This window comes from Mesitornis unicolor, unplaced genomic scaffold (assembly GCF_000695765.1).
Source record: "Mesitornis unicolor isolate BGI_N332 unplaced genomic scaffold, ASM69576v1 scaffold4030, whole genome shotgun sequence".
In the NCBI taxonomy this organism is placed as follows: domain Eukaryota; kingdom Metazoa; phylum Chordata; class Aves; order Mesitornithiformes; family Mesitornithidae; genus Mesitornis; species Mesitornis unicolor.
This window is the reverse complement of record NW_010158806.1, coordinates 1-10180: the sequence shown is the minus strand read 5'-3', so window position 1 is coordinate 10180 and position 10180 is coordinate 1. Positions and strand designations below refer to the sequence as shown.

Sequence of the window (10180 nt, the reverse complement as noted above, 5' to 3'; positions counted from 1 at the left end):
TACTTTGCCGTCGTCTTGAATGACTTGTGGACAGGAGGTAGTTCAGTGGTGCAAGATCTGGGTACGATTTTCCATCTAATAACGCATTAGACTTCCCCTTGCTACATCCATTGTTTTGGGGGGAATGGGTGGGAGGGCTGTGAAACTGATCTTGGGATGATAAGTAGCTCTAAAGCAAAACTAAATGTAGGAAGGAGGCAAAATATGATACTGTAATCCAGACCATAGACAGGTTTTGCTGCTAGAGGCAAAAAGAACTATTTCTGCTGTTTTCTAGCTTTGTCAGTCTGTAGCTTACAAGAGAAGCTGGGGAAAAAAATGATGCCTATTCATGTAGCTCTCATTCTATGTTACTTATGTAGCTGTTAAAAGTAGTGGCTATGATCCTTATAATTTCTTTTTTTCCTCCTCTCCTTTTCCCTCCACCCCTGGTCAGTATGACTTCTCACTGGAAAAGAAAACAATCAAGTGGGCTGAAGATATAAAAAAAAATGAAGCTGCCCAACGAGAAGCTGAACACAAGGCAGAAGTACTAGTGAACTCAAAAGCAGCTCCAGAGGCCAGCAACAAAATGGGGTCCTCAGAAGGACCTTGCCCTGAGGCCATGCTTCCTTGTATTAACCCCATCCTCGCTAGCCTGCAGCACAATAATATTCTTACTCCCATGCCAGCCAACAGCAGTGCTGTGAAGCAAAAGGTTCTCAGTCCACCTCGTCCAAAAGCAGACTTCAACCCAGCTGATTTTGAATGTGAAGAAGACCCATTTGACAAACTGGAATTAAAAACTATCAATGATAAAGAGGAATTAAAAAGTATTCTTGATATTCACGTTGGTACTACTGGGCCAGTTGTTGCCCAGCTGTTAGATAATACTTTGCCCAAAGGAGGATCTGAGTCTGTGTTGCAAGATGAGGAAGTTCTGACATCCATAGAAAGGGCCACGTTGGACTTCAAGCCCCTTCACAAACCAAATGGCTTTATCGCTTTACCACAGTTGGGAAACTGTGAAAAGATGTCCTTGTCTTCCAAAGTGTCCCTGTCCCCTATCACTTCAGTGAGCAATATCAAATCCCTGTCCTTTCCTAAACTTGACTCCAATGAGAGTGATCAAAAATCATCAAAGCTCATGAGCACTTTCCACAGCACTACCTGTCTCCGCAATGGCCCTTTTCTCAGCTCTTTGAAGACCTGTGCTGAGAGTAAAGCTAGTGAACTGAATGGAAACCATATGGTTGGTCTTTCTGCTCTAAATGAGGACAGTGGCATGGAGACATCGACATTATCCTCTTCATCCAGGCTGCCTTCCCTGGCTGTGTCAACAGTTTGTACAGAAGAAGAATCATCTCAAAGCACAGCAACTGCGGTAAACATGCAGTGGATTAGAATCAGGGTTGCTGGGGAGATGTGGAGATGTAGAGGCAAATGTTGCTTCTAAAATGTCCTGTGGTTTTAGGTTCATTTAATGGGAGCGGTGTGTATATCGTGTGGTAGTTCCTCTTCATTTATGTGGTAAATTGATCAATCAAACAGATCTTCATGCTGGCAGTTCTGAACCTCAGATTATTACTCTGCAGGTTTCCCCTGTTTTAAGTCTGGTGACTTTTCTTTCAGCTTTTCAGCTTGTTCATAGTCGCATACCTTTGAGCTAAGCATATGAGATCTTCTTTGTACAGTCCTGCATTCTGTCTTATTCAACTGAGATATATCAGATTCTGAACTGCTCTTAGGTTTTGAGTTAAATCTCTGCTAGATTTGTTCCTCAGCTTGGTTATTTATTTGCTGGAAATAATGGGAAATGCAGACTTTTCAAGGAGTAGAAGCAATAACAAATTAAAAAACACACATGCTGTGTCATTCAGGGAAGAAAAAAAGGTGCTTGCAGTAAACCTACAATGAAAGAATTGTCTGGGGTTTGTTTGTTTTTGTTGGTTTTTTTAATCCTTAAAAACATTTAAAAGAATGAAAATAATGGTTTATTAATTTACCTTCTTCCTTATAAAGGAGAGAGGAAGGATTGCTTTGTGGATACTAAAAGCAGTCTTGAGGATCATATTAGATCACTAATGTTACAGTTGGTTGCTGTACAGCTCTGAGACAGTAGTTTGATGCTTCATTTCCTCGAACTTGTAGGAAATTCTAAAATTACTTTGAGGACGCTTAACTTCACACCAGCTGTTGTCTTTTTGTTTCTTTGTGAATAAGGGCAGAGATCTAAATAAGCTTGTGGATTTTTTTTTTCCAAAGAACTGAAGATCTGGACACCAATACTCATGAAGCGTAGTGGAAACGGTATAGTCAAATCCCCTAGCTGGCTCTAAAACAATTTGGCTTCTTCTGTCCAATATAAGCAGTGCTTCAGTGGTTCTGTGGCCTTACTGGCATACTGTAGGTTTTTGTGTGACACTATGTGCTCTGAAACAAGTGACGCTGCTTCTCTCCTGTTGTTCTTTCTCCTCTTTTCAGGCTTAGGTAAATGCATTATTAATTGCAATGTACAGTATACTGGTAACTATCAGAGCACAGCAGAACAGCTGTTTGTTGATTACTAGAACAAATTTAGTACAGTAAACTTTGGCAGAAGCAGCAATGCGCTGAAAAACTACTCGCTGCTACAGATCACAGGTTTGAGAGGCGTTTGTATGATCCTATGTAGCTCAGAGGTGAAACCTCAAAGTATGATACATGACACATCTCTGGGGATTAACGTGAAAGATCACTTACAGCTAGATAGATGGGCATTTGGATGGCCAAATTTCACTCTAACTATTCAAATCTTTGTGCTGGATTAAAACTTCTTATTAAAGATCAAGAGGGAAGGTGTGTTTTCAAGAATGCCGTGAGAGAAGATACAAACTGATAAACAAGCAAATGATCTTATTAGGAGAAGTAATAAAGATCATAATTTGAAACTATTTCTGCTTTGGAAGTTACAAACCAAGAAATAGGTATGCTGACAGAGCTAGTTCTTTCTGTTTCATTTCCAAGACTTCAGAATATACTTGTTTCATGTTTCTACAATATGGTCCAAGTGGTTGGAAAATGACAGCTGAGCTGTGAGAAATTGAAGTAAATGTAGCCAAAATCCTCAGAGTATAAAAATGATAGAAGGAAGTCACAGTTACCTCTGTGGCTGGGAGCAGAAGGGTCATGTGTCCCTTTTCTTGAATGTTATGCAAGAATAGGCTTGTCCTTTTTAGAAATACTGGGACATAAAATTGTCCTGAGGCTATTCCACAGTGATTTTATATATAAATTTTTTTCTCACAAGGCTAGAAATTGTAACTTTGGAATTGGAGTTACTACTGTAGTTTATACTTTACCAGTGAATTGGATCTAGAGTCTTTTTTGGATGAAAATAAACTTGTGACGCTGCACTGATTCTGTCCTGGGTGGTCCCCTCTGAGTATTTTTTTTGAAGCTCACTGGTTTGCTTTTGGCAGCATTGGCAGAGGGAGAAATGACTAGTGAAGACAACAGGTTGGAATTAAACAAAGCTTGTCAGAGGCCCGATGAGTATGATCCATTTCCTTTAGGGAAATCTCAGGTTACAGGAGGATGGGGCAGTCCTGGTTGGACCATTCAGTACATATACTGCTGCATTAGTGTGGTGTGTGTGGGCACACCAGCTGCAGGCATGGCCTCTGTATGAAGTTCCTAAATGTAGGCGCAGTGTGCAAGTACATACTGAAAGCACTGCACGTCTGCTTCTTGAAAAGCACTGAAATGCAAGTTTGAGGTGTAAGGGAGTGTAGCTGCTGAGTGACCAGCCCTGGCTTTGTCCCCTGCAATTTCTTTTAGGTGCTTCCTTCCACTGGAAGTCACTGACCACAAGCACAGGTTGTAAAGGTCAAGTACTTTGAGGAGGAAGAGATGGTGTCAGAAGCAGTTTTGGTTTTCCTGGCTGCAGCATCAATAACAAAACATCATCCTTCAATTTGATAACTGGCTGATTTCAGGGCTACTCCAGACGCTCAGTTTAGTGTGTACCACATTCTAGTGCTTTTTGCTCTGGCAAAAGTGCCTGGTGGAAGGAGGTGTGTAAAGAGCTTTGAACCCTTCTACCACCATGAGGAGAGGTTCTTGGGTAAACCAGTCCATCAGACTGAATGTGATTTCTTGGGCTTTGTCTCCTAGAAGATAAATTCTTACCTTGGAGATGAAAATGGGCAGAAATGCAGAACAAAGCCTTTTCTTTTTTTTTTTTTCTTCTTCCCCTCTCCCTTCCAATAGATGGAATTTGCCAAAATCATACTATATATTCTCAAAGTTGTTTTTCTATAAATGGTTTTTTGTTGTTGTAGTGTGTTGTGGCTATGGGTTTTTTGTGTTTGTGTTTGAGTATTGTGGTTTTTTTGTTTGGTTGTTTTTTGTTTTGGTTTTGGTTTTTTTTTTTAGTTTGGGCCCAAAAAAGTTTTTTTTCTGAAAGAAGTGGACAAGCTTTCAAGCAATCTATGTTGGCTTAAGAAGATATTAAGGAAAGACAATAAACAGAGGCTCTTGGTCCAAAGCAACTTCTTTGCAGTCTTCTAATTTGACTTAAGTAGATGAACTGAAATGTGTAGGGGGCAAATGTGATGGGGCAAAGTTCTGACTTTGCACTCCTGGTGTCTTGGGCAAAGTCCTATGAAGCAGGTGTACAGCAGGGAATGTTACCCAGCTTTGTTGGTGTGCTGGGAATGGGACCAAGGGTTAGGCATTGGTAGAAAAACCACATGCTCTTTTTAGCCAGTGTACCACATTGCTCATATATGGTTCATGAAATGCTGTTTTTTGAGAGTAGAAAAGGGTATATGTTTCTCTTACCCCTTTTCATGGTCCAAAAAATCAAGGGAAGTCTCTAGGCAATGATTTTAAAATTATCACTGTCATTCAGGCAGTGCAGCACTGGGTGGGTTAAGAGCTGAACAGGAGCCAGCATGTTACACTGAGCTATATGAACATGTAGCAATCACAGTGACAGAATAAAAAAAAATTGCAATTATTGCGAGGGGGGGGAGGGGACACGGCAACACATGCTTCTTGGAGTATAATCTGGTTTTGTAAAGTGCTGAGAGAAGAAACAATTCTTACGATGGCTATTCTATAACTACACACAACTGTCAGACGTCCACATCTCACATGGGGAAGCCTCATCAGATCACAAGTCTCCCTAGTATGATAGACTTATTCTCAGATCTCTCCCATAAAACCCTTCTCCCCCAGCTGCAGCAAATTCTGCTCACTGGTGCATAATGTTTATAGTCATCTTATTTGTGTGTTCTCCAACAGGTACACTCAGACTACAAGGAAACAGAAATCCCTGTGGTAAGTTCCCAAATATCTGTGTGCTTGCACTGGAGATTTTCAGAAACGTGATCCAGTAGTAGTGTTCCTTCAAGTACAAAAAAATTATAGATGACAAGTAAACTTGGGGTGTAGGAAGCAATCTCCATGCTTCCTCTGAGGTACAGGGTTTAACTATATCATAAGGTTTGGTATTGAAAGGTTTTCATCCACTGGTAGGAAAGGGTATATTGTGAAGAATCTGGGTTGTTGATTGTTGTTTTGAGGGTAAAAAGAGTATGGTGGGAGTCAGACTATGTGCACTGCTTGGTTTCATCCTAACAGTGAATAACTTCTCAAGGACAGTCTAAAAATCCTCTTGGATTAATTACATGGGCTATCCTGGTTCTGCACTAGCCAGAAACAGGATGTGGGGATGCAGAAGATAACCCAGAGGCTGAGGTGATGGTCTTCCGCTTTAGGTAATGCACCAAAATTTCCCTGTGTCTAAAGTGCCCAATAACACCAGCTGCACAAAGTGGTCAGGTGGCCTCGCTCCTGAACTACAACAGGTCCTCTCTGCTAGTGAGAGGCAGTGTGTAGAGACGGTCATCAACATGGGGTACTCACCTGAGAACGTCCTGAAAGCCATGAAGAAGAAGGGACAGAACATAGACCAGGTAAGAGCTTGTGCAATGGGGAAGAAACCCTTGCTGATTCTGATGAGAAACAATTTTGGGTTTGCAAAATGGACAGGGAAGAATACTTTTATTCTAACAAGAGGTTGCAGCCTGTAGCCGCTGCAATATTAACTGCTAGAGAAGTTGTCACCCGGCAGTAAAGGCTCCCAAAACCAAAGAGTGTCTGCGCGTGTTTCTGATGAGAGACTACTTGAGTTGGCCACACCCGTGGGTGCTGGGTTAGAGTTGTGCTGAGCTTGGGATGGGCCCTTAGCTTCATGTGAAGCTGGGAGTGATACTGGACCTTGCCAGGAGCCACAAAACTATCTGAAGGAAGCTTAGCATGGCTCTGTCATGTTTAGTACCATGTGACAAAAAAATGGCCAACTTCCCTTGTTCTGAGCATAAGGGATTACAATGCTGATGTTTCTCCTTGTAGAGAGAGATTGGCCCCTGCAGGTTTAGGACAGTCCTGAAAGGTGCTCTCACAAGGCACCACTGACTGACTTTCTTTTGCGTGCTGTGGTTGTGGTGCTTCCTGCCTCATGTGTTGCCTCAAACACTTGCTAAAACCAGGTCACATAGCATAAAGCCCTGCAGGGTGAAGCATGACTCTGGGTCTTGGATGCACTTCAAACACTTGAAAATGAGGAGAGTGTGGCCAAACTTTCCATGCTGACTGAGGGCAGGCTGGGTGCTGTGCCCGTCGAGGAGGAGTGTCCCCAGTGACGACTGCTTGTGGAGTTGATCTGTTTGTTTGCCCACTACCTACGCATTGAGAATGGTTTAAGCTGTGCACTGGAGTGAACTGTAGTATCAAATGGAAAAAATGTCCCTTAGGAGGGCAATTTTAAATCCTGCTGTATTTGCAGGCTGCATTCTTTTGCATCCCTAGCATTACCTATCTGACCTTTCCCATACCTCTCAAAACTGAGGACGGATAAGAAATTCGGCAGCGATTTCTGGGTGTGTGAGCTGGGATTTGCAGCTCACTCACCAGTATGCTGAGTTGATCTTAAAAGGCTGACTGCTTTCAGATTGCATCAGCTCTTGTGGCTGTCTGAGAGGAAGCTAAAAACTGACCTATCTTGACTGCTAGACCTACAGTTTCATTTTAAAAACTTGCAGTATAAAAAGCACAGTTAAACTTCTGCCTTCTGCTCAGTGATCAGGCACAGAAGGCTAAAGATAGGCTTCTGAGACTGTTTTGACTAGAGTGGAAGATGATGTTCAGAGCTGGTGGGAGAGCAGAGGGGGACAGAAGGACTTGTTTGTTTTCTCTGTACAAGCTCTTGCATAAAAAGCATCTCAACTCTACTAGGAAGGACTTTATTTCAGTCCTTGGTGGAGCCTGGGGTAGTCATGCTCAGCCCCTCTGTGTGTACAGAGATGGTATTCAATGCTGTGCTGCAAATGCCACTCTGTGAACTTAGCTTTTCTTCATTCCCCACAGGTTTTGGATTACTTGTTTGTTCATGGACAACTCTGTGAGAAGGGCTTTGATCCACTTCTTGTTGAAGCAGCTTTGGAACTGCACCAGCATTCAGAGGAGAAGGTGAGGGAGCAGTGTGCTAAGGAATAGAGAGAATGTGCTGTGATGAGGAATTCTAGCCACAGTTCCTCTGGCTGATGAAATTCTGGCTTTCACGGTAATGCTGCCTTGTTTCCAAAACTGGCTGCTGAAGGACATCCTTGCGGTGATAAAGTGAATATATGTTAAAGCATTAGAATTCTTCTGCATTGCTTTATCACTCTCACTTGCATGCATTTTTATGGGGACAGGATTTTTTTTTAAAAGACCTTGTTTATTCTGTTAGTCATGTTTTGAACTCACCCCTCTTGTGGGCAAGGTGCTTGGTACAGCAACCTGCCCTGGCTGTGAATTTTCTCCCCTGTACAAATGCATCTGCCTGGCTGCTCAGCAAATTGGATTAGTGCCCTGTCTGGAAGAAGCTGGAAAATATGTTTTGTTGGGATCTGGTTCATTGTCTGGCTGTTTTACCAGCACCAAAAGTACAGAGTCAGGAGCAGGTAGCCAGGGCAGAGGACAGCAGGATCTTTTAGTTTGCCAGCCTGTTGTGTGCCAAATTTATTATATGAAATATTTAGAGGTGCAGCCCAACACTCTCCCAACATATATTTCTTGAACTTAGTGATGAGCTTGCAAACAGAGGAACAACAGTGTGAAGATGGGAGAAGTGACTGAGTTCAGGAAACACATTTGCTACTGGCTTAACCTCAAAACTTGAAATGGTTAATCTCCTGATCGCACATTTCAACCTGGGATGGTTTGGTTTTGGTTTGATTCTTGGTTCCTGTCATACCCCCATAAAGTGGAGTGGAGGGCTCTGTAAAAGGCAGAGGGTTCATAAAAGTCTTCAGTTGATTCACTTTTTACTTTATTTTTTCAGAACTTGGGGAGGATTTGTGCTTGATATTGGTAGTATCGTATACAGCATGTGCAATAGGATTTGTGCTAATCACTTAAGTGATTGCCCTAGATCATAGAATCATAGAATGGTTTAGGTTGAAAGGGACCTTAAAGATCATCCAGTCCACCCCCCTTGCCATGGGCAGGGGCGCCTCCCACTAGACCAGGTTGCCCAAAGGCTTGTCCAGCCTGGCCTTGAACACTTCCAGGGAGGGGACATCCACAACTTCCCTGGGCAACCTGTGCCAGTGTCTTACCGCCCTCACAGTAAAGAATTTCTTCCCACTATCTGCTCTAAACCTACTCTTTTCCAGTTTAGAACCATTCCCCCTCGTTCTATTGCTACCTGACCTTGTAAACTGTCCCTCCCCAGCTTTTCTGTAGGCCCCCTTCAGGAACTGGAAAGCTGCAATACGGTTACCCCAGCGCCTTCTCTTCTCCAGGCTGAACAGCCCCAGCTCTCTCAGCTGATCCTTGTAGGGGAGGTGCTCCAGCCTCTGATCATCTTTGTGGCCCTCCTCTGGACACACTCCAACAACTCAATGCCCTTCTTATATTGGGGGCTCCCAAGCTGGATGCAGTACTCCAGGTGGGGTCTCATGAAAGCAGTGCAGAGGGGCAGAATCACCTCCCTTGACCTGCTGGCCACACTTCTTTTGATGAGCCATTTGATAGCAAGGGCTACTGTACTGTTCCCAAGGTCAAAGTAATGTTAAAAAATTCAGATGCAGCAGCTGATAAATGGGGGAACAGGGTGATAAATTTCCCACTGGGAGAGACACCTCCACAGATTGAGCTTTGGTGCCCTTGCTGAAGAGGGTTTTGAAAATGTAGGATTGCAAACACAGGGGACTGAAGGTGAGGCTTTGTGGGCTACTGCACCCAGAGCTCTGCCGGCTCTCATGTGAGTGGACTTTCTCCAAATGAACTGGAACAGGCTGTACTTGGGGAGTAGGAATCCATCCCATGGGGTGCCCAATCACTGAAGACTGGCTCTGTGCTAAACCTCCACCAAGTACTGATCCTATTTTCTCTTGCAAATAACGGACTGTCTGTGTCTTTCAGATCACAGAACTTCTCCAACTAATGAGTCAATTTAAAGAAATGGGTTTTGAACTAAAAGACATTAAGGAGGCCTTATTATTACATAACAATGACCAACACAATGCTTTGGAAGATCTAATGGCCCGTGCAGGAGCCAGCTGAAAACGCATTTCTGGATTCTCAGCATGCAATGGAGCAGGACCAGCCTCGTCACCTTCACATCCAGTGTGACTTGCTCTCGGCAGGAAGGAGTCCAGCTTTTTGCATACAAGTGAGAGTGACTGAACAAGCCCGCCCACGTGCATCACTCTAGCATTTCTCTTTCCACTGAGAGCCAACTTTTTCTTCAGTTAAGTTTTTAAAGTGTCCTTTCCCAAGTTTCTTTTTCCAGCTTGGCTACAGAGTTTAGACTGCCCAACCTCTACTGGAATTGTACATAGGTACTGACAGGAGTGGTTTCTCCTTCTCACTGTTGAACTGGAGTTGGACAGAAGGACACTAAGTTGGTTCTGAAACTAGGATGCTTTCGTTCTTTGAAGCTTCTTTCATGGTGTCTGCTTGTACTAAATTACTTGACTGTGTCATAGTCCAGATTAACTGATTAAATTTGACCTTTAGTGCAATAGTTGTTTGTTGTTTTTTTTAACAGAAAGTTAGTCTTAATAAAGTTAGGCTTAGTAAAACACTAGTTTAGAAACTGTTGCTATGCATAAAAAAGAGAAGCTGTTCCTCTTGTGATTCCCACACCCTCCCCCCTCCCCCC

General features: G+C 43.1%; 1 protein-coding gene across 1 annotated transcript; it reads left to right on the top strand.

Moving 5' to 3' along the window:
* Positions 1-362: 362 nt before the first annotated feature.
* Positions 363-9579, top strand: LOC104534473 (ubiquitin-associated protein 1-like; the record flags this gene model as incomplete). Its single annotated transcript, XM_010184548.1, has 5 exons — positions 363-1363; positions 5269-5304; positions 5745-5942; positions 7396-7497; positions 9439-9579. Coding segments are annotated over 5 exons (1478 nt in total), but the record flags the coding sequence as incomplete, so codon positions are not given.
* Positions 9580-10180: the final 601 nt, after the last annotated feature.